Genomic DNA, 24043 nt, shown 5'->3' on the forward strand with positions numbered 1-24043 from the left:
CAGTGCTCCATTATTACTTATCCTGTGAAGGACAGAGTCATATTGATAAGTTCAGAAAAGTGTTTTTTATTGTTGTGTTTTGATGTATTTGATGTAAGCCCAGTGGATATTTAAAGCTTACAGAAGGCTGCATTTAACTGCTGCTATGTCATTCCTGCAGTATTTCTGCAGGTGTTTTGGTCACTGCTATTATTTGTAATATATTATATTATTTGTAATGAGCAAAAATTATCTGTCCCCATATGATAAAATCCACCATCCCCCCTGATTTTTTTTTACAACTCGAGTACTGATTATCTGCGGGAATTTTACACATCGTCTCCCAAAGAGTCTGACGGTAGGAAACTAACCTTTCTGTGAAGATTATGTCTGAGAAAACAAGTCTGAACGTCTGCCTCGTCAACTTCACATTTGAAACGTCATGTGGAGTTAAAGCATCAGTCCAGTGGGAGAAAATATCTGCTAGTCCTTGACAATCAAAAAAGTTCCCAGAAAGACCAAGAGGTCTGATTTCCCAGTAACGGGTAGACAAATTGATAATGCACTACAATGTTGGAGATTTACAGCCTCTGAATAAAGTTGAAACGCCACTAGGACAATACATGATTGTATTCAGCAGGGTCTCCAACCCTGTCCTGCATGTTCTACATGTTTCCTGCATCATCACACCTGATTCTAATTAATGGTCCTAATTAGCTCGTCATCAAGGTCTTGACACTTCTGTTGATGATACAGTTACTTATATCACGGTGTGCTGAAGCAGGGAAACATCTAAAACATGCAGGACAGGGTTGCCTCGAGGACCAGGGTTGGGAAACACTGATTTAAAGCACCATTTCAGCTTTTTTATTATAAATAAGTGCTAAAAAAATTTTTGCTCGTGCGCTCCGCGCACTCGCATGAATTCTCTGTGCCCCAGCTGTGCCCCAGTACAGTCTTAAGTCTAGTGACGCCCCTGGTTGAAACTAACACTTAAGCATTTAGGAATGTAGGTATCTGATTAAAAGTGGGAAAGACCATGAAGTCAGTGTGCCCAGCATTCCTTCTCCCTGGTTTTTAAGCCCCTGATCCACAGAACAATGGCAGGAAACATGGATGAGCTCTTTTTTTCCCTAGGGGTCACAGAGACCTGTGTTCTACAGTGAAGGTTTTTTTTTTTTTTAGTTTTATCACTTTACAAAAATAAATCTTTAAAAATGGTGTTAAGTTATCGATAATAAGTCAGCTGTTTGACAGAGTTTTGAGCTACTCAAACAGTTTCAAAACAAGATCCATCTTACCTGATAAAGCAAAGAAGCAAAATACAAACGTCCACAAAATCCCCATGATTTGGATAAATCCTCTTCGGGAAAACGTGGTCCCACTTGATCAGCTGCGAGCTCGTTTAGTCTAAACCCAAACCAGTGGCGCTGCGTCACGACGGTGCGCCTTTTTACGCATAACGTCCTCCGCCGCGGCTGATCAGGTGTAAAATCTGTCCAGAGACGAGGTAAGTGTTCCAGATGGGTTCAGACTGCTGTACCAAGCACGGGTCGCGGCACAGCTCCGTCTCTGGGTGGGAAAGGAAGGAAGAGCGTCACCAGACAGCGGAGGACTGCTGGCGCTCAGACCTCCCAGATCCCTCTAATGTATTTGAGTTTACACTTTGTCACTTTTTGTGTCAATTTAATACAAATTACGAAATAATAGATTGTCTTTTCCAATAACTGCATCTGTATAGTCTTGTAAACGTTTGTTTGTTAAAATTACAATTATTATTTGAAAGGGGGGTTGTTAAAAAAAATAGATATGGATACATAGAGTAATAGAGTATACTTATTTAAAGGAAACACTTCTCTAGTCAAAGCGTGTATAGATAATAGATGGATGGATGGACTTCTCTAGTTTGCTATTAAAGATGAACTTGAAAAAAATTTAAATGTCATACCTAAAAACAACAGATCACAAACATTTAACTTCTTGGCGTGGATTTTAAATCAGATATTGTTCTTGATATTATTTATATCCCTGTCAAAAGCTGCTGCAGTCAAAAATCCTGCTCTCCTTGTTGAGTGCACTCTTGGGTGTTTTTTTGCGGATTCTTTTCAAATAAGTGCCTCTGGCTTCAGAGGTACTCAGGTCACAATAACAGGTCAAATAGAACATAAAAATTTTAGCCAACAGAACAATTTCACTTTGAGCTCAAGCAGAGCCTTACATTTGTTTTCCCCTTTTTCATATTACACAGGGGGAAAATACATTTTCCCTGATTATTTCCTCCAGTTGGAGATTCACGGGCATTCGAATCATGCAACAATATCAGGTAATATAGGTCACTAATTATCTGCTTAGTTACACATCATATTATTAAAGTCCTCCTTTATTTGTTCTGTTTTTCTATTTATTTATTTATTTTTAATGAAGCTTATAATAGAATGTGCCTTGGAGGAGAAAAAATCCATGCATGCTTGCAAAATTCAAAACAGGAAATCTTAAACAATAAGAAGTTGTGTCAACTTCAAGGCAATTGTCTGAAGCCTCAAGGAAATGTAGGGGGGGAAAAAAACAACTCAGCCCGATAGTTTTGTGCTGAAAAAAAAAACTGGAGAAGTCCTGAGCGGTTGTTCATCCACATCAGAGTGGATCAGAGTGGGACAGCGCAGCGCTTTTTAAAGATTGGGGCAGAAATAGACACAACAAGCATATTGTTCATCATTTCCTGAAGCGGACTGATTATGAGGGAAAGGGGAGTCTGGCTGACCATAAAAGCAGCAGGGATTGTAAGCAGCTCATCGAATGAAAGAACAAAGCTGTGGCATTTGGCAAAAGTTAACTGCAGCGTCTGTAACACTACGAAGTCTCCATCAAGGACAGTATTTAAATGCAGTGCAAGTCTTGCCAGCAATTTTGCGCATTAACTGGTTTATACAGTAGTAAATAACAAAAAAGACAAATTCTGACAAAGTAGTTTTGCGTACTAAGGCATGTGTCTTCTTTTTTCAGGTTTGCATAATCCATTTAGGGAAACAAATGAGATAAAGAGCAAATGTGGAAGTGAAAAAGCATAGAAGTGTAGCACGCTGTAGATACTTGTTCGTATCCATGGTTCCCATATAGGAAACCAAAAAGGAAAAGTCTGAACGCTAGGCCAACACAGATGTTTCTGCCTCTGGATATTTTAAATCAGTCAAAAGGAAAAAGAAAACAGACCTGAGAGCTTCTGTGTGAGTTTGTACCTTTGCATAAATATGCCTTACTGTATGTGGTAATCCCCTGAAAAGATAGGAAAGTAATAATGCAGTTTTTCATTTCTATTGTGTTTGAATCTATAGTGTGCTGACACAAGCAACTTCTGCAGTCCTTTTATGTATAGAATAGAGTGCTCAGCCAGTTCCCTTTGCCCTTTCTTTCACCTGAGCATCCAGATGTTGCACAAACAACTATCGTTAACATATATAAAGTCATCTTTCTCTCTGTTTGCAACTAATTTGTTTGCTGGTTGAGTGCAGTTTATACACATCCTGATCTATAGATGCTGGCTGCACCCACTCAACAATACATAATCTGTTAACTTCTTCTGAGCTGAGCTCCCAATCATCTCTGCCAGGGTTGTGATGTTGTCTCCTGTTGACAGCTTCAATAAAAAGTGAAAGACATTTTGTCTCTGACTGCTCAGTAAGAATCTCAGCAGTGAATAACTTAGATTTTTCTCCACCACCATTTCTCTGTGTCAGAAGTGGGACGTGTGACTGATCGCCAATAGAGAGACAATGGACAGAGCCAGCACCCCAACTCCTGATAGAGAGGAGACTGTCTAAGTGTTTGTGGGGCTCTTCAACGCTCCATTCCTGGGGTGTTCAGAAACCTTAAATTGAGAATTCATCAGTAATTTGATAACATTAAATAATCTTATACATTTATTTTTCCACAGCGGTTGTTAGAAACCTGGAGCATCTATTAGGTCTGGGACCTAATAAAGTAAGTCCGAGGCTTACGAGGCTTTTATCATTTTGAGCATAGGAGCAGAAATAGCCTTTAAGATTTTGATTCCAGGAATTAAAACCCTTTATACAGATATGTGTCAAGTGTAGGAGTCAACTACTCTCCATTCCAGGAATGGGGAGCAGGAATCTAAAACTCCTGTTCCAGGGCAGCTGTTTGTAAGGAAAAAGTATGGAGTTGGATGTTTGGAGTGTCTTTCAGTGTGGTGTCAAAAGGTTTGTTTTCCTGAAGGTGGCTTTTTGAGTGTCAAACAAATTCAAGTAGTAGAGGAAAGATTCAAAGGGAAAAACAAACAAAAAAGAAGAGGGAAAAAAGAAAAGAAAGGTTGCTGTGAAAGACTTAGAGAAAGAAGTGAAGCATAAACAGTGTATAACTAGAAAAGAGACGCTGAAATAAGTCATAGGGTTCAGAAGCCTAATGTAAAACCTGCATCCGGTCCTAAGAAACAACTTCCTACTTACAAGACTATTTGTCCTTTTATCCCCGTCCCTACACTGTTTTCACCAACATCAATCTATCATTTGGCTTTTGTCAATCTTATCCAAGATTTGTCTCATTATCCAGATCCAGACTTGACAACATACCTCCTCCACACCACCAACCACCAATGGCAGTCCCAGTCCAAGCATTGAATGTGATCCCAGTGCCAGACCAGGCCCCACCAGTTGATTCATCCCCACCAGGTGCATCTGCTTCATCCCTAACATCCCGGAGCCTGGCTAAAGGTCCAGATTCTACAATTATTGACAAGCAAGGCTAGTAGGAAGGTGTGGCAGGGTGGAGAGGTTGATGGGACACACGCACCTGTGTCCCATCCGCCTGAGTGGCTGCCGCTCTCCACCCTGCCTGCTTTATAAGGCAGAGCTGGACAGCAGCAAGGGGCTTGGTATGCTGATCGTGAGGTGCTGCTGGCGTGAGGTGCTTGTGCACGGTGTCCTGGGTGTGTGACTGAATAAAAAGGGTTCTGCACTAAACTCCGTGTCCTCTCCATCCTGTCGGTCGGGCCCCGTGGCACTCGCCGTGCTACAGAAGGCATTTTAGGCCTTTTACAGTGGCTGCATGGAGCAAGCTGGTAGGCTCACTGGGAGGGCATTGCACCAGTCAAAGGTTTAATAGTAGTAGAGGCAATATTTATGCTGATATTTTGGTTGATCAGTTGATGTGCATGGATAACCAGGATCTCAGTCCTTGACAAGTTAAGTTAATGGGGGTTTTCCTCCATCCAAACAGATAGGCAAGCTGAGATTTGTGCAGCGATCGTGGGGTCATTTGGCAGGATTGACAGCTATAGTGGTGTATCATCTGCATAGTAATGATATTAGCAGCCATGTGGGTGGATAATCTGGCCCAGGGAGGTGGTGCACATAATAAAGGGCTGGGCCCCAAGCACTGAGCATTGAGACACACCCAGTGAGATATGGTCAGAACTAAGAATGCAATATGCCTGAGATGCCCATGTTTAAGAGATAATGGTATGGTGTGGTTAACTGTATCAAAGGCAGCTGATAGATAGGTCTAGAAGAATAAGCACATAGGACTGACCTGCAGCCGTTGTTGCTCTTAAAGCTTCTGTCAAAGACAGAAAAACTCTGTCATTGGAGCGGCCACTTTTAAATCCAGACTGGTTTATATCAAGAAGGTTATATTGTGTGAGGAAGCCAGTGGCATGCTTTAAAATTGCCTTTTTAATAATCTTGGAGTAGAAAAGGAAGCTGGGAGATCAGCCAATATTACTCAACCTGTGTGCGGTTGAGTAAAGGTTTTTGTTTTTTTTAAGTGGCCTGACCCTAGCTTGTTCAAAGGCTGACGGGAATGTACTTGAGGTGAGTGAAGTATTTGCTCTTTTTGTGGGTACTTATGTTTAATATGCCTCCCATCTGACAGCTGCTAAATTCCCAAAGCTAACTCTATTGGTAAATGATCACCCAGGAGTGTTTCCTGTTGATTTTGGTGCTGCTCATACATACATGTTATCAGAGCTGCTGATATGCCCCAACCAAAATTATTCTATGTATCTCTCTCATCATTGGACAACTGGTCGACTGGCTGAGGAGGACAACAATCTCTCTAGCCTTGAACAGTTTTGGAGCCACCACTAGCCAAATGAAATACAAACTAAGTTATGTGTTCCCCTGATGGCTCCATAGCTGGCTAGTTTGTTCTGGCACAGGACACATGGAGTGGACCCAAACATACGAGCTCAAGATGAAGGACAAAAGGTTTACTGATTTGACAAAAAACACTACAGCTGGCAAAAAAATCCATAAAACTCTGGAGAATAAAGCTGATGGGAACATGCCCACCATCAAAGTTAAAGGAGCATGAGGCTCCTTTTAAGAAATGAGACTCTCTAGCGCCACCCTTCGCCACGACAGCCGTCGGGGGTACTGCAGCCAACAGCGAAGCCGGCACGGGAGAACGGGGAGAACACGCATGCAGCGTCATGTGACGTCACATCCGCAGGACAGCGCAGGAAATTCGGACTCCGAATTGCAGCACATTTTGCAGCACACAGCCTTTTCAAGGCAACGGAGAGATACACTAGAGGGCTCATTCGTTTTGGTTTGGAACGCTTCATCTGACATTATTACTAGAAAACTTAAAACGTATACAAATTTTTTTCATAAATCCTGCCTCAATCCTGCCTCAAGCTCCTTTAACTATGTCTACCAGTTCCTGCAGCCGCTCCCCACTGCAGAACTGCGGGCAGACATTTACACCGGAAGGTTCCCTGTCATGTTGTTTCTGTGGAGAAATCAAAAATTACTGCTGTTTAGCCGACACAGGGTTAATACAAACTGCTTATTGCCATTGTAAGTTTAGTAGCATGACAATTACAGATGTGTAACTGATTATGGCTACCCATTGGCTGAGCAGACTGTCAATTATATTAAAAATCCATTTATTACTTTATGTAAATTCTCCAGACATGGTACAAAATTAATTCAGGCCCTGTTGCCATGGATGTGAAATCAAACGATTAAGACTACAACAGTTTTTTCAAATCAGGCCATGAATGAATGTGTATTTCTGCTCTAAAATTTGACATTTTAACATGGGAGTCAATAGAGATTGCCCTGATTTTGGGACCAGTCTCTAGCGACCACTAGAGGAACTGCAAAGAATCTTAGTTAGATGATTGGTGATTGGTGTAGAAGTTTGGCCAAGGAAGTCAAAAAGAACTAAACAGGCTTTCAAAATAAATTAGGAAGTGAGTCACAGAATGAGACAGAAATGAGACCAAGTCAGAAGAGCAAAGAAAAACCTAAAAAAAAGAAAATATACAGAAACAGAAACCGTAGATCATAAAAATTTCACAAGTTAATATTTTCCACCACGGAAGCAACACACAGTAAACAGACACGTATGGCGTAATGACATGTGTACACAGACAGGAGTGTGTTTGAGTGCTAATGCATGTGTGTAAATGGCAAGGAAATGTGTCTGTTAGTGGACATACAGGGCGGAGATGTCTATCTGTGTTCCCCAGATATTAACCATTGTGTTCAATAGTCTTTGTTGTTCGGTAGCAATAACGACGATGTGTTTGTTGTTAGTGGTGATAGCCACTTGCTTAATGACACTACGTTGTGGTTCTCCTTGCCAAGTTCAAAAAGAACAATATTGCTTCCTAAGGCACAGTGGTGAGAGAAAATACAATGTTCTTTTTTCATGCCATTGTGCTACGCACCATTTTTTATTCTTAATAGTATGGTTGTTTTTCTTCAGTTTATTGCATCAAAGGGCATTAAAAACCCAAGGACTGATATATGTCGGTGGAATTGAATAAATTACTTAATATATTTCACATGTAACTGCTGGTGTATATTTTGTCTGGTACAGATTTGGCCTAATCTCAAAATGATTTGCTGCATATTATCACCGTATAGTCAGCTACTATATAATGTCGTCAATAACTCCTTGTACCTGTAACAGTTTATGTCCCCAACCTCAAGTTAAAGTTTCTTAATAAGGAAAACATGCTGCGGTCAGCTCAGAGATTGCAGGAAATTAAATTGTGCAAAGTGATAAATTTACAGCAGCTCACTGGTACTGAAGCCATGCTTTACTGGTTTCTGACATTTTCATGTGGTTGCAGTGGTGGAGGTGGTGACAGTGTAACTGGGGGTGTCTGGAAGTAGAACCGACAACAGAGGCGGGAGGTCTGAGAGACTTTGTGAGAAAGTTTGTATTAAATTCCCATTTCCTCTCATTGTGTGGTGAGCTGGCCTGACTCCACACGCACTGATCCTGCTGGACCTGAGAGTCTGTGCAACGGTGTCGCTCGCACCTCTCAGGGCCCCCAAATCACAAAAACACTGCAACTCCTCAACCGCAGTTACAAAACTCTTTCCTACATCCTGACAGATATTCATTTTCCCGTTTTGCCTGATGAAGAAATTATTTTCCAGATTCACGGGGACCCAGAGATATATCTGGATAGGTCTATGTGCTGGGTAGCATGAGTAGACTGGTGTTTGTGAATGTGTGAGAGGAGAAAATGGGAACGATCGTAAATGCAATGATGAAAGACAAGAAGAGACTATGAGATAAAGCATGTTGGCTAAAAATTATGAGCTGATTTTAGATACCTCCATCATGCAAAGTCGGATTTCCCTACAGATAAAAAGCTGTAAAAGCCTGATAACTAACCAGCGCTCCATCTATGAGAGTTCTGATGGTGTTTACACTCTCATACAGCTTTTCTGTCAACAGTTTTTAAAGCAGGATTTCCAACACTACTGCATGGTGACAAACTGACAGGTTTACACAACATTGTCCCAGCCATGTCTCCCACTAGAGAAAAAAAAGACAGGAATAATAGTGCTGTGATGTCTGGGCTTAATAAAATATACAAATTCTACACCAACTTGTTAATTCATGAACATGAACAGACTTCATAGGTCAACATATACATATGTACTGGTATGTATGTATGTGTGTGTGTGTGTGTGTGTGTGTGTGTGTGTGTGTGTGTGTGTGTGTGTATATATATATTAGGGCTGGAACTTTATCGCGTTAATTATGATTAATTCATTAAAATAATGCAATAAAAAGAAATAACGCATTTAATCGCAATTTACTATATATATATATATATATATATATATATATATATATATATATATACAAATACATAAACACATTCAAACATACTCTTATTCATGAGAGTCTTAAAAGGCACCCATACCAATGTTTCCATAGATATGATTGATATCTGACCAAACTGCACCTGGGGCTTGTGAGCTTCATTATTAGTACTCAACACGAGAAACAACAATGGAAACTGAAACCGATGGGAAGTCTTTGCTGGGTTTGGTGGGCGGAAATTTTAGTTTTAAAAAACTACCGAGTGGAAACCTGGATAAAAGCACAGTTGTGTGCAAATTGTGCAAGAAAGAATTTGCCTATCACCGGAGCTCTTCATGCCTCCGCTACCACCTAAATTCCAAACATGTATTTGATATGCAATTAATTGCGATTAATTAATTACGAAGCCTCTAATTAATTACATTATTTTTTTTTAATCGAGTCCCACCACTAATATATATATATATACATATACATACATATGTATAGGCTACAACAAAAGTTTAATTTACCAGTTAGTTCCACTGGTAGCTAAATAAGACTTAATGAAAACCCCCTGGTGGTTGTCATCTCCCAGAGACAAACACATTTGGACTTTTGGCCCTGCCACTTGCCTTCCACAGCGAGCGTGACATCTAAAGTTCCCAGTGCAAGCCTTTATTCGTCAGTGCTGAATCCTGGCTTTTGCAGACAAAATGCTGAGCCATGTTGGCTACCACAGTCTTTCACAACGGTCCCTTAGGGATTATTGTGGAAGAGGCCTATCTCATTTACAAAAGGCAAGAGGCATCTGGTAAACTTGCTCTAGCAAGCTATTCAATAAGTACTCTGTACATGATTATGTCTGTAGAATCTAATGCTATATTGTGATATTGGTTGAGTGTTTAAGCACACCAGCTATTCTCAAATTCTGAAACAACAACAACAAAAACAGGAACAGCCAAGTCTGCACAACTCACTCTCCTGTTGACTCACTTTTGTCGCTCTGAATACGTCACCTTGTTCATGGCTCTGACTGGTTGTAGAGCTAACAAACTGCTTGCAAAGACAGCTTGATAAGCACCCGTTGGTGTACCCCTTGGATAGAGAAAGGCCCTATGGATCGTTTTTAGGTCCTACATCTTTGTAGGTGTGGGTGTCTCTAAAATCTAAGTTGAAAGCAACAAAACAAATCAGAAACTGTCAAAGTTGCAGGATCTGTCTCGCAGAAATGATCTCAACAAATACAGAAAAGCCAATTTTCTGGATTAAATCCAGTCTGTGCTGAAGGCGACGGGTATAAAGTCTCCAGAGACGACAAAGAGAACTATTGGATGAAGACAAGCTGACTCACAGCCGATGGAGGGAAGACCAACTTCACTACTTTAGTTGATGGGGTGCCTAAATCCAGTAATGTACAGCTGCAAAAAATCCAAATATTGAGGGGTTAAAAACAATAACCTGAATTGTAAGTCCTGTATTAACTGCAGCATTAGTATAATTCTGCAACAGGTAGATCTGTTAAATCAGCTGTTACATTAGTGTTCCGTCATCCCTGAATAGAGGTGCAGCAGTTTAACTTTGTCTTTTGCCCCTAATGTAATTGTTTACTTCTAAAAACATCTAAAGACATGTGTTGCTGATGTAATGCAATCCTTTCTCAAACAAATCGTGACAAGCTCAAACTGTGTTTTTCCAATCCAGGGCATTTATTATAAATTAAATAAATGATAGAGTACATGACAAAAAGAACATTTGTTCAGCATATTTATCATCAATTTATCATAGAGCTACAGGAAGGAGGGAAAAAAAAAGAAAGAAAAAAAAACATTCTTAAATCAGCTACATCAAAAGAAATCGTGAGTCCAGTAACAGTATCTGAACCGGAGAGCTGATGCACATTACAAAAACATGTTGCATAACTTGACAGTTTTTGACCAACGCCAAACACATGCTGACCAAATGCTGTCTGAGCACACGAGTACGAATGCATCTCACCCTTCACATGAACACACCGGAATAGTGCAGCTGCAAAAACTTCTGCAGACTTCAAACCACCTTCTTGGGCAAAGTGCATGAAGACAGAAGCGGATCACGACAAGCTTTGTCGCATGTCACGCCGTTTCCTCTGATTCTCCTTTTCCTGTCACTTTCCACCGTGGCCTTTCTCACAGAGCAGAGCTTTGATTTAAGTAACCTTAAAGGAAAAATGGAAAAATGACTCCAGCACACGGGTCGACACTTGGAGTAATGGGAAATGATTTGGCATGGGCGTAAATAAACATAGTGAGCAAGGGTACAGGGTGAGGCTGTCTGTGGAGAAATGTGTCATTCTATCTGAACAAATGCTTTGAAATACTTCTCATCTTCTCTCACTTATTCACCGCATACACACAAACACACATGGTAATGTCCTTTGGGAGGCACAAATAAAATGAGTTACTGACAGAATTAAGGGCCTCATAATTTAGGTTTCAAGTTCCCGATGACAGGAAGACTTTTCTCCTATCCCTCCCATTTCCTCGGACTCCACCAGCAATCTCATTACCATCATAATAAAGTTAAGCAGGCATTAACTTCATGGTTAACATCAAGCCATAACACAGGCAGACTATTGCACAGCTGGACCGATACAACTGTGCACTTTTTCCAACAACAGCGTTATCCACAAACAGACACTCGAGGAGAAATGTTTTGATCGCTGAGAGTAATAAAACGTGAAGAGCCAGCTGGCCGAACATTGCAGGTTTGCAACTCAAAAGAGGCATCTACTGACATGAGCCATGCCTTGTGAAAATAAGAGATCTCTGCAGACATACTATCAAGAGTATTTGCTCTGCATAGGCCTGGAAAGTACGACGGAGTATTAGGGCCAAACTAAGACAAAAAAAATTGGAAATTACGAGAATAAAGTTGTAATATTACGAGAATAAAGTCGTAAAATTACGAGAATAAAGTCGTAATGTTGCGAGAATAAAGTCGTAATATTATGAGAATAAAGTCGTAATATTACGAGAATAAAGTCGTAAAATTACGAGAATAAAGTCGTAATGTTGCAAGAATAAAGTCGTAATATTATGAGAATAAAGTCGTAATATTACGAGAATAAAGTCGTAATGTTGCGAGAATAAAGTCGTAATATTATGAGAATAAAGTCGTAAAATTACGAGAATAAAGTCGTAACATTACGAGAATAAAGTCGTAATATTATGAGAATATAATTTATGAGAACTCTAACAGGAAGAGCTTCTTCTCCCTGTGTTAAAATGAGGAATATTGAGCATCTTGTGAAGTTATATTTATATATTTATAATATATTACGACTTTATTCTCGTAATATTATGACTTTATTCTCGTAATTTTAAGACTTTATTCTCGTAATATTATGACTTTATTCTCGTAATTTTACGACTTTATTCTCGTAATTTTACGACTTTATCCTCGTAATATTATGACTTTATTCTCGTAATTTTACGACTTTATTCTCTTAATTTTACGACTTTATTCTCGTAATATTATGACTTTATTCTCGTAATTTTACGACTTTATTCTCGTAATATTATGACTTTATCCTCGTAATTTTACGACTTTATTCTCGTAATTTTACGACTTTATTCTCGTAATATTATGACTTTATTTTCGTAATTTCCTTTTTTTGTTTTTTGTTTGGCCCTAATACTCCGTCGTAGGAAAGAGATACAAAAGTGATGCAACAATGTGTAGGCATGTATCTGTCCGCAGTTAGACTAATTGTGTATAAATGGAGACGTTTCTGTACTGCTCTTGCTAGAAGTGGGCCTCAGCCAAGATGACTCCAAAGACACGACACACAATCCCCAATAAAGTAAAGTACCCACAAGAAACAGCGAAAGGCCCGAAGACATCAACTGTAGCTGGCAAACATCTCTGTTCATGAGTCTACCATACGCAAGTCATTAAACAGGCAGGGTGTCCATGGCAGAGCACCACAGAGGAAGCCCCGCGACTCTCCAAGAAAAACTTTGCTGTACGCTTGAAGTTTTCCAAAGATTTTTTTGGCAATCTGCAACAACCTCAGGAGAGCCGTTCACACCAGACGCCCTACAAATATCTGAGCTGGAGCATATCAGCAACGAGGAATGGTCAAAAAAGAAATTCCTCCTGCACGTTGTGAAGCGCTGAGCTGGTCCTCCCAAATGGGATTCAGCCAGCTGTTACCTTCATGGCTTCGATTACTTTCTCCTCCTACATGTGAATGTTTAAGAGATTTGTTCAATAAAAAAACACGAGACATTATACTTTGTTTTATGATCAGCTTAAACGTGCAGTGTTTGTCTTTTATTATGACTTAGCCAAAGGTCAGATCACATTATAGAAACCTGAAGCTGAGGACAATTCCAGAGGGTTAACATGCTTTTTATTGCCCCTTAATTTGAGAGATATTCAGGGGGGTTACTTGGGTACTTTCTGTCGGCTCTCCACGGGGAGGATGAACGACTGAACACGCCCAATATTTGGTGGAGTCAGATCACAAATAATGCCTTGAAAATAATGCGGCAGAGTCAAACCTTGGACTTTGAACACAAAGCACACAGAAAACATTATCAGTAATAAGCACAGTTCAATTTCAATTCAATGTATTTATTTTGATAGGGACAGTGTACATCAGGCAACATTTTCTTTTAATAAAATAAAATAAAATGTAGATGCACCCAGATTGCAGCCATAGGCTGATTTACATCGGTAGTCCCCTGCCAGATCTAATCAGCGAAAGTCATAATAACAACAATAATAATCACAAAAAGTCAACAATATAACACACATAACATGGCATATGCATAAAAATGACGATAAAACCTGTGCAGGGGAAATGGATGGTTTGTGAACTAAAGTGCTGTAGTGCTATGTTGTATCTGCTGTAAAACATGATAAATAGTGATAAATAGTTAAATAGTTGAACATTACAGTGCTGTCAGTACATGAATATGGTACATGCACAAAAAAAAAAAAAAAAAAAAAGGGGAGGGGGCACTGTACGGGGTGTGTAGATGAGGTTTGGGATTGCAGCAATGCAGAGTCCAGTGCTTAATTATTGTTGTAATTGTGACTAGTTGTTGTTGTTATATTGTGAGCTAGTTAATTGATAAGCAGTGGAGGAGGAACCAGGCAGTCATAACTACGAAATGATGATAGATAGAAAATTTGTCATAAGGAAGAGGGGGAAAAAAAAAAAAAAAAAAAAAAAAAACTAGATAAATAAACAAAGAATAATGTTTGTAGGGGCCTGTATGGGGTGTGTAAATGAAGTTTGACGTTGCAGCAATGCAGAGTCCGGTACTTAGTTATTGTTGTAGGTGTGACTAGTTGTGATTGCAGAACGAATAATTAATATATACAAAAGATTTGCAAACAAAAGATTATTCAATTGTTAAGTGCTGCTAATTGAATGTATTTATAATAACAGCACTTTTAGCTTTGTGGCGTTAAAACATCTATGTTTTTAACAGATTTTGAACACAGCTCTATCTATTTCCTGTTAAATCATCTGTCAAATTATGCATGAACTAATTACCCACTGGGACATTTAGGCACACGTGAATATATAAAAGGGATGAAGCTACTTGTTAATGGAATCTCACACTGGAAAGAAAACATGGTCCAAAATTGACCTGGTGTGACCCGATGCCAGTCTGCCTCCTGGGGGACGGTCGGCTCACGGGGGAACGGGGCTGCGCTGATCTGGGTCCACCACCAGATGTAGACCCAGCTGACCCATCATTCTGGCAGCAACAAAAGCCCCATTTTGTCAGGATGTTTTTGTTTTTGTCTCTGCTGACCCTGCACAGGTAGATGTACTGTATCCGCAGGCGCACATTTCATTAATGTTGTTATGGAAAATCTGTGGACTGTGGAAGCCCTCGTCAAAAAAAAACAAAAAAAGCACTGAGACTTTATCTTTTTCTCTGTAATATGAAGGACTGAAATATATCATTTACTTTGGTTTTCATTGGTTTCGGCAATTTTTCTGGACAGGAATTCTCAACGTGGTCGCCTGCTGAGTGTCAGCCGGTCTCTGCAGAGATGCTCTACGAGGTTCAGGTCCAAGGTTCAAGACTTTTCTCAGAAGTGATTTGTGATTTCTTTGGCTTCTGATTGCCATCTTGCTGAAATGCAGCACCCTAGTTGAGTTTCTGGGAAGTCTTGAGAATGCTTCTTCGCCGCGTAGCTCAGATATGCAGCTTTCTCAGCCACTGATACAAACACACATCCCCACAGAATGATGCTGCTACCACCATTTTTGTAACGAGATGATACTCAGTATCTGGTGTCTTCCATGCACACACCCTCAGGGATGTACAAATAATGGTATCTTTCTTTCCTCAGAAGACTTTGGTGTTGTCTGTGACTGTTTTCAAAACCACACGCTGCAGTTAGATCTACATGTATTTGGGCAAGGACAAAGTTTTCATATTTTGTCTTTATATGCCACCAGAGGGAGATAAACCAATTAGGATGTAATGAAAGTGAAGCTTTAATTTAAGAAGTCTTAAAAAATGCCCCCCACTTATGTAACTTAATTACCATTCAGGAATCACAACCATTTTAAACAAATTTTGAGTCTGATTTCAGACTAATGATATTACTCAAATCTTGACTGTTTTATTTCCAATACAATGTGGCGTTATATCAAGGCGAGCATCACTTAAACTCTGTCATCGTCCAAGTATTTTTGGACATATGGATAGCATTGGTAAGTAGTGATTTTGCCAAATGTATTTCACAATATGTTAACAAATACACAAAGTAAAACATACCCAGATGGTGTGCTAGCTTCTCATTATCCCGCTGCAGATTCGCCTGACTTACGACATACCAACGACGACCCTTACTCCACCAGTGGGCGACACATGCTTCATACTGTACTGTGATGTGCGGTATGTGATATTGAGAATAGTGTCCGGATCAGCTTGACAAATGCCCAGCAAGCTGTTAGTTATGTTGCCATGTAGGTCTTGGTTGAGAGCTGCACTGCACTCAAAAGGATTGTGACTCACAGGTCTGACGGTTCCCCGTCTGAGAAAGGCTCTCGTTGCAGATACCTCAGTGTGAGTGGACAGCTAGAAGTAGGGGGTTTGTTAGTGGTGGCACCTTCTTTTGTTTGAAAATGATGAAATGGGTTGCATGAACTACAGAAAGATTCATGAGAAACCAGATCTGTGCCTCGCCACAATCCTGTCCTGCCAGTGGGGACACTTCTTTCTCAGTTTGGTTTCCACTTTGACATATTTTATAAACTGAGAGACAGGTGAGTGTCTGTTATCATCCCTTTATGCCGGATATATGAAATGATTCATAGAAAATTGTTTGTATAATTTAAGGTGTTTATTTTATTTTGAAATGATGAACACACCCCCAATTTTGTCTTTAAGGTTTCTAATATTATTTTTTTTTACATAAGCTATTTTTTTTTATTTATTTATTGTACCATTTTTTATTTTAAAAATGTGTATTTTTTTATTCTAGGGTGGTGCAGAAGTCCCAGAAATATTTGCATCAAATATGCAACATCAGGCATCGAGGGAATCATTAAAGTACTGTGCAAAAGGCTTTGGCACCACTAGTTTTCCTTTTCTGTCAGAGTTTGAATGACATCCAAATTAACTTTCTTGTGTCTCTATCATGCAAACAGAAAAACTTTGCTCTCTCAAACCTTAGTAGAATGGTATCATATTGAACTTAAATCAAACATCTGTATGTCGTAGTGTCCTCAAAAATAGTTCAATCTGTGCTTCAGATTGAACTCTTCAGTTGCAGGAAAAATAAAAAAATAAATCACAAATTAAAGTAGGATGCACCAAAATTTCAGTTTACAGCATCACAGCAGAGCACCTGAACCGAGAGTTGTGTGTGTAAATGAATGAGAACAAATACAGGCAGAATTTAAAACAAGCCACACACAGTGACAGCGGTGTACCTTAAGAGTCTGAAGACCTTAAAAGTGTCCTGTAGTTTTATGATCCACTTTTCTTTACAAATGCTCTCATGCACAACATGGAGATGTGTCTTTCATTTTAATCCCCAGCCAGAGAACAAAATCTGTCCCATTAGCACAGGGCTATCAAGGAAATTGTGGAAAAGGAGTGGTACCAAATCTAGCCAGCATGTCTCGGGAATAGTGAAGGCATTTTTGAGGAAGTTGAATAACACCCTCGAAGTGTTGAGTTATAACTGCAGAGGGCACAAATCAACAAATGTACAACCTGGAGAGATGATGCAAGACGATAAGTTAAAATGATAGCGGGACAGTGGCCGATGTAGGTGAGAGTTTAAGAAAGCAGATCAAGTAAAAAGAGAGAGATAGATGAGCTCTTGTTTCTTGTCTGCAGTGTCCACAGGACTTGAGCCAGATTCAGGAAGAGGTACTGCTGCTGGAGGCTGATAAGTGTGTGAAGGAAATGGAGGGAGCGGTGGGGCAGGAATCACCCTGCAGGCAGGAAAAGGGCTGTGGAGGTGATGGCGGGTGGAGGTGGAGGGTCTCGGCTCCTGTCTGATAGCTTGTTCAACAAACACAGAGAAAAACACACACTCAGACGTGGTCACTCAGCTCTGCAGGGTATACGTTCTTATTCCCAAACATGCATGCACTCACCGTTACTGAGGAAATCGGTGCAAACACATTAGATCACATGCAACGGTGCAGCTATGATTGCAATGGTGCTGCCAAATGAGGGTCAGGCCTTTGCAGAGGATCTTCCTCTTGCTGCAGACATTGTTAGTTTTGAAAGCAGCAGAAAGTTCCAAGAAAATGTATTTATTGGTTTAGCCCTGCATGGTGTTTGATTAATAAACAGACAAGCTTTTCTGTGTACCATGGCAAGATGTATGTAACTGAACAAATATTTGTCTACATTGTTCTCTTCATATAGAGAGAAAAGGATTATGCATATATAACCGAAAGCAGATGGAGGTGTATGAAGTCTAACATTGGTTCGTCCTTGGGTGTTGGCATTTCAGCAGTGAACATCTTTTTTTTTTTTTTTTTTTTTACCTTGTCTGCACACATATTAATGGTTGATACCATGCCGTTAAAAACCTAAGGCATATATACCGGTATGTGCATTATTACTATATTTAATATATATACATATATATACGCATACATACGCATACACATACATATATATACACATACAAACCCAGTGAGTTTTTTTTTTTTTTTTACAGTGAACATCTCTGAAAGAAATGTTCACATGGTGTAGATCCATATTTTGTTTCATGATTGCATTCTTTCTCCTCAGTCACCCTTTTCCCCTGTCAGGCAAAAACCAGACAGAAGTCTGTTACTCAATATTCTTGACGCTGCCCACGAGTGGCTTTTAACAGGTGACCCCATAGTCCTTAGAAAAACAGTTATGAGCATTTTTAAGCTCTTGTTTGTAGAAACCTGAAATATTATTCACCCAAAGAAAGCTGGGATAGGCTCCAGGCCGACAGAACCCCGGGATGGATGGGCGGAGGGAAACACGATCTCTTTAAGTCTCCTTGAACTGCAAATGAAGAGCAAACTTCCAAAAACACCTTTATATTTTTATCAATTGGTAAAATATCGCAGCAGTCGTCACGCCGTCTCCCTCCGCCCCATTTCTTGTCCGACAACTGTCGGTAAAGTCCTCTAGACTCACTTGTTTTTATCTGTTTTATTGCTGTTTAGACAAAAGCCCTTGTGAAACGGCAGCCGGACAGGTTTCCACAGCAGACTACAATAGTGTACCTGCAGTGGCCGCAGCCGCTTTCGCAGACATACACAGTTTGTTCCTCGGCTCTTCTTGCAGTTTCCCTGCGACACCCCACAGTGCAGGAAAAGTTTCACAGGAAATTTGACAGAGCAGTCAACAACTGCATTTCAGCATTTATAGACTAAGCATGCATGAAGTCACTTAAAACATCGGTAGAAGCTTAGAGGCTTTTATTCATATCTCCCAAAGATCTGAGATTCATGTTATAACGCTGCAACACTGATATTTTTAATGCAGGTTGTTTTTTTATGGATTTTTTTTTCACTTCCACATTGTATGTTTTTGTGCTACTGTGGATTTCTCTTTTTTTTATTTATCAGATTGGATATTGTTATAACTTGTTTCATGCTCACACAACCATGACATCCAAAACAAACTTTAAAGTAAGAGCCCCTACGGAGTATCGTGCCATCTGGATTCATTCACTTTATTTAAAAAGGGAAGCGTTCAGTTCATTAAGACTGAGCCCTAATTCTTAAAAAGAAAAAAAAGAAAAAAAAAGAAGCAGATATTATGTGTTATGATTTGCATGAACTACGTGTTTCAATCAAGAGCATTACGTCACCTTGGAGAAAAAATAAATGCAGCACAAGCATGAAAGAGAAAAACCGAAGGAGTGACACTGGCGGTATCAGTTTCTTCATCATGTGCACACGGCATTACACTTGCAAGAGGTGGCAGGAAATCAAGCCAAACAAATACAGGCTCTGCTCTCTGTGAGATATGTAATGCTACACCGCTGAGCACATAAAGTCAGGAAATGCTTATATCAGATTAAATCGGACGTAACTTAAACAACCTCTGTGTTGAAACTGGGGGATCAAAGTAAGAGTGTGACATACAACCTCCTAAATAATTAAATTAGCCCTGATATGACATTCAATGAGTACGAAGATTAAACTTGAACAACAAATGAAGCTGTTTTATTCATACGGTAGATGTAAAGATTTAAAGCGGATGTTCAGACAGCTTCGCTCACATTGTCCTGTTTTCACATGGAAGCTACATATGGACTCAAAGCCCCCGAAAAGAATGCGAAAAATGTGAACCTATCGCCTCGTAAAATTTACACTGAGATTAGGCTCAGCACGAAATAGGGTGTGAGGCAAAAAAAAAGGGAAAAAAACCTGACAGTGTCTGTGATCGGCCTCCTGAGTGCCTCAGCGCAGTCTCCTTTAAAGGCAAGTCGCAGGATTGTTTGTCACATCGCTTTTCCTCCTCAAGTGCAACTGGCCATTGTTGTGTACCGCATGGCGCGTGTTGTTATTTCCCCCTATTCTACGTGGCCTAGTAAGGTTTTCCCATCTTCTCCATACAAAGGGCCTTGACCTCAGACCCCTACATTTCACTTATTAGACAAAGAATAAACCTGCTACGGCAGCAAAAGTGGGGAAACCCCTTCCCTGGTCATTTTTGAACAGAGTTGAAAGGTTTTCTCGTGCCATCCTTCATGACTTGTGTACGTGCCTGTAGCAGATGCACTGAAGACTTCACAAACAAAATATGTGACGTTAAAAGAATTTTTTAAGGCTCATTTGAAAAACTTTTACATATAGTACAGTATAATTGCCTTTGCAAATGTCAAATGCAATGTTTTATCAGAACAAAATGACCATTGGCTACCTGTAAAATTCAGAATTCAATTTAAAATTGTATTACTTGCATATAAAACCCAAAACGGCTTAGCTCCGCAGTATTTACAAGATTTGATAGTGCCTTATGTTCCTGGCAGAGCTCTCCGCTCCCAGGGTGCAGGTTTACTCGTAGTTCCTAGAGTATCTAAATGTAGATTTGGAGGGCGGGCGTTCTGCTATCAGGCACCATTACTTTGGAACCAACTTCCAATCTGGGTTAAGGAGGCTGACACCACCTCCACCTTTAAAACTAAACTTAAAACCTTTCTGTTTAGTAAAGCCCATAGTTAGTGTTTAGTAAACCTCTAGCTGGTGTTGGTAAATCTCTAGGTAGTGTAAACTCTAGTGTGTTAGAGTCAGTAGTCATAGTTGCAGCTATAGAACAAAACTATAATAGTTAGTCTCAAATATAGCTTCGCGGTAGATATGCTGCTATAGGCTTATGCTGCAGGGGGGCACTGACATGATCCGCTGGGCGGTGCCTCTCACCCTTCTTCTCCTCTCCTTTTCCCTGCCTCTCTTCTCCATTACCATTTTTATTTATTATAAATATCTCATAGCTATCATTTTTGTCCATCGTTCCTGTAGTTTCTTGTGCCGGCCCCCCTTTTTTCTCTTTTGTGCATGTTTGCAGGCTGGAGCCTCGGGAGTTGCGTTCTGGCCTGTGTTCCCGGGCTGCTTCCACCTGCCTACGTGGATGTCTGCTGTTGCTGCTTCCGCCTGCCTGGCACCCCCCCCCCGCCCCCCACATGACTGTTGTGTGCTGCTGATGCCCCCCCCCCCACACACACACCTCTGGTCATCCCGCTGCTGCTTCCACCTGCCTGCTGTGTGCTGCTGACGTTCCTGACTCCCCCAGTCTGGCCTTCAGCAGGAGGGTCCCCCCTGATGAGCCTGGTCCTGCTCAAGGTTTCTTCCCTCCTAAAGGGGAGTTTTTCCTTACTGTTTGGCTTAAGGCTTTTCTCCCACTAGGGGAGTTTTTACCTGCCATTGTTTATATAATAATTGCTCGGGGGTTTATGTTTATGTTTATGTTCATGTTCTGGATCTCTGGAAAGCGTCTAGAGACAACATCTGTTGTATTAGACACTATATAAATAAAATTGAATTGAATTGAATTGAATTGAACCATTGCTACTATTAATACACCATAAGAGCATTGTCACTGAGTTTTCCAAAATATAGAACAGAGTATCCACGATACAAGCAACACAATTTGTGTGTAACTGATCATGTCCCATAATGCAGTGCACCAATACTGCAGCAGAAAGTTACAGCAGTCATGTGACTTCAGATTTCTGGTTAACACAAGTCATTTTCACTCAGATATAGCGGTACGAAGCTTCTTCCTTCCTCCTCCTCACTGTGTGCTTTCACGAAGCATTGAAGCGTCCTGATTTCTCTAAATGAAAAGTAAAACAAATGTAACCTGGTTGTTCCTGCAGGACGCACGCAACAGTGCCGGCCTTAGGAGACGATGGTCTGGCTTCAGCTGGTGGAAATATTTCAGCACGGTTCACCCAGCCAGCAGCCAGGGCTCCAAGTTGAATGAAAAAACATTGTAATACAGCCCAGCTAATCTCTTTCTCTCACTCTCATTGGGACATCTTGTGCCTCCATTACACCTTTCATCAGTATCGGAAGCAGGGGGAAATAATCTCACAGCACAGAGGGGTGGATTAAAGGCGCTACAGGGCAGAGCAAACGGGCTGCGGAAATGGGGCTGTAGTTGTTTTTATGGTGGCACTAAGTAATCAATCATTCATATCAATCAACAACATCATATCAATTAATCAATCATTAATCATTTAACTATGTTTATTTGATTAGGAGCACATCTAGCTTCTGATTACCCTCCCATTTCCTATGGAAGCAGTAATGACTTAATCAATTTTTCCACACAATATTTCTGCACTTTGGCTTATTTATTTGTAAATGAAAAAGTTAGTGGTCATGTGATGTTGTATTTGCTCAAATGCAAAGATTTTCACGGATCTACGAGTGCACGGATCAGTGATAATATGAATGATGAGACGTTACTTATTAGCTCCATCCGCATCAATGCTGTAAAGAACATTTTAATATATTATATTGGAAAGCAATAAACTGTCTATCTATAGACAACTTTTTCAACATCATAGTATTAAAAAAAAAGCAAGATAAAAAAAAAGGCCACAACACGTTTTCATTCACTCCCACCCCTCAAAATGAACTATCCATTTACCAGTCCATTGTCTCTAACCACTTGTGTGAGGTGACCGGCGTCAGCCGGAACCTGTCCAGCCCTCTCCAGGCTCAGTGCAGAGGTGCATCCTGGACAGGTCACCAGTTCAGCATCAACTAGTTGTGTTTAAATCTTCCTTTTCATGGCTTTGCTTCTGTTTTACGTCTATTTCTTCAGCCCTGTTTTGTGAAAAGGCCCACCAGCAAACTAACTAGTTAATGTTTTCAAACTCACCACGTAACTGCAGCTCAATGACTTTTTCTGTCTTTTACACTGGCAACCTTTCCAACATTTGCTTCACATTAGCTTGATGATCTGTCTGTGTTAATTAATGATTTTTTAATTATTGCCTTAGATCTTAATTATTCTATTAATTAATTAAAAAAAAAAAGTTTTTCTTGCTTTTTAAAACTAGTTTTTGTCTTTTTCAAAGAAGTGCACCTTCTGTGCATATGTTTTAAAGTAGTAAATGTTTTTACTCACAAGGCAGGTCAACGGTTTGAAATGTGGATGACACCAGTTAATATGAATGGCCGATAACAAAAGTCTCATTTGAAACAGATCTCTTAAGACCAATCTCCATTTTGCTGATATGAATGGCCTACCTAACTTCTTTTTATCCTTTAAATACTTTTGTTAGTTCAAGCCAAGCAGCATAAAGATAAGCACGGTGCTGAGATGATGTAGAAACCATAACTGAGTGAATGAATACTGCACTTCCACCGCAGCGGATATCATTAGATGTCCAGTAACCTGACTCCAAATTATATTATTGCTACTTCTCTGCTTGTTGTATAAATAAGCAGCAGATTGTTAACAACTTTAAATCTTGTCCATATATACAGATTTCATGTAAAAACATTCACTTCCCTTTGCCACGTTCTTAACATCATTCACTTCTGCACTGCAGCCACAATTCCAACCTAAATAAGATGATACAGATACAGTCAAATCTGATGATAGTGAACAGATAAAGGCCTGAAAAGGCAGCTGCTGGTAGGCTCAGCAGCATCTGTGCAGCTGAGCTATTGTTTCACCACCTCGACCCATCTGTGTCCCTGCCATTACCCCCCAAGATATGCAGCTGAAGCATCCTGGAACATAAAGACGGAGGGAGGCAACAAGGAAGACCCAAGGAAAGAGAGATAAAGATGCAGAGCGGCCAGGATGTGGCCTTATTGTTTTCAGGGTCGCTTCGCTTTTCCTTTCAGAGCCACCAGAGGGCTGCTCTCTCCACTCAGGCTCTCCATTTTACATAAACAAATCTCCTTCTCACTGTAACTTCATCTTGTCCTACTTCCTGTTGCATTTAAGGCTTTAATTTAAAGATCAACAAAGCCAAGTCTGACACTTGAAGC

The 24043-nt window shown here is 40.2% G+C and overlaps 1 protein-coding gene across 4 annotated transcripts in view; it reads right to left on the reverse strand.

The window, feature by feature from the left end:
• tie1 (tyrosine kinase with immunoglobulin-like and EGF-like domains 1) overlaps positions 1 to 1511 on the reverse strand; it is a 43181-nt gene extending 41670 nt beyond the window's left edge. For all 4 annotated transcript variants that reach the window (XM_061738711.1, XM_061738710.1, XM_061738709.1 and 1 more), the window contains exon 1: positions 1281 to 1511. In XM_061738711.1, the coding sequence (XP_061594695.1) occupies positions 1281 to 1326 (46 nt within the window). In that variant the 5' untranslated portion in view covers positions 1327 to 1511. The remainder of the gene's footprint in view (positions 1 to 1280) is intronic.
• Positions 1512 to 24043: the final 22532 nt, after the last annotated feature.

Source organism: Cololabis saira, chromosome 13 (assembly GCF_033807715.1).
Source record: "Cololabis saira isolate AMF1-May2022 chromosome 13, fColSai1.1, whole genome shotgun sequence".
Lineage (NCBI taxonomy): Eukaryota > Metazoa > Chordata > Actinopteri > Beloniformes > Belonidae > Cololabis > Cololabis saira.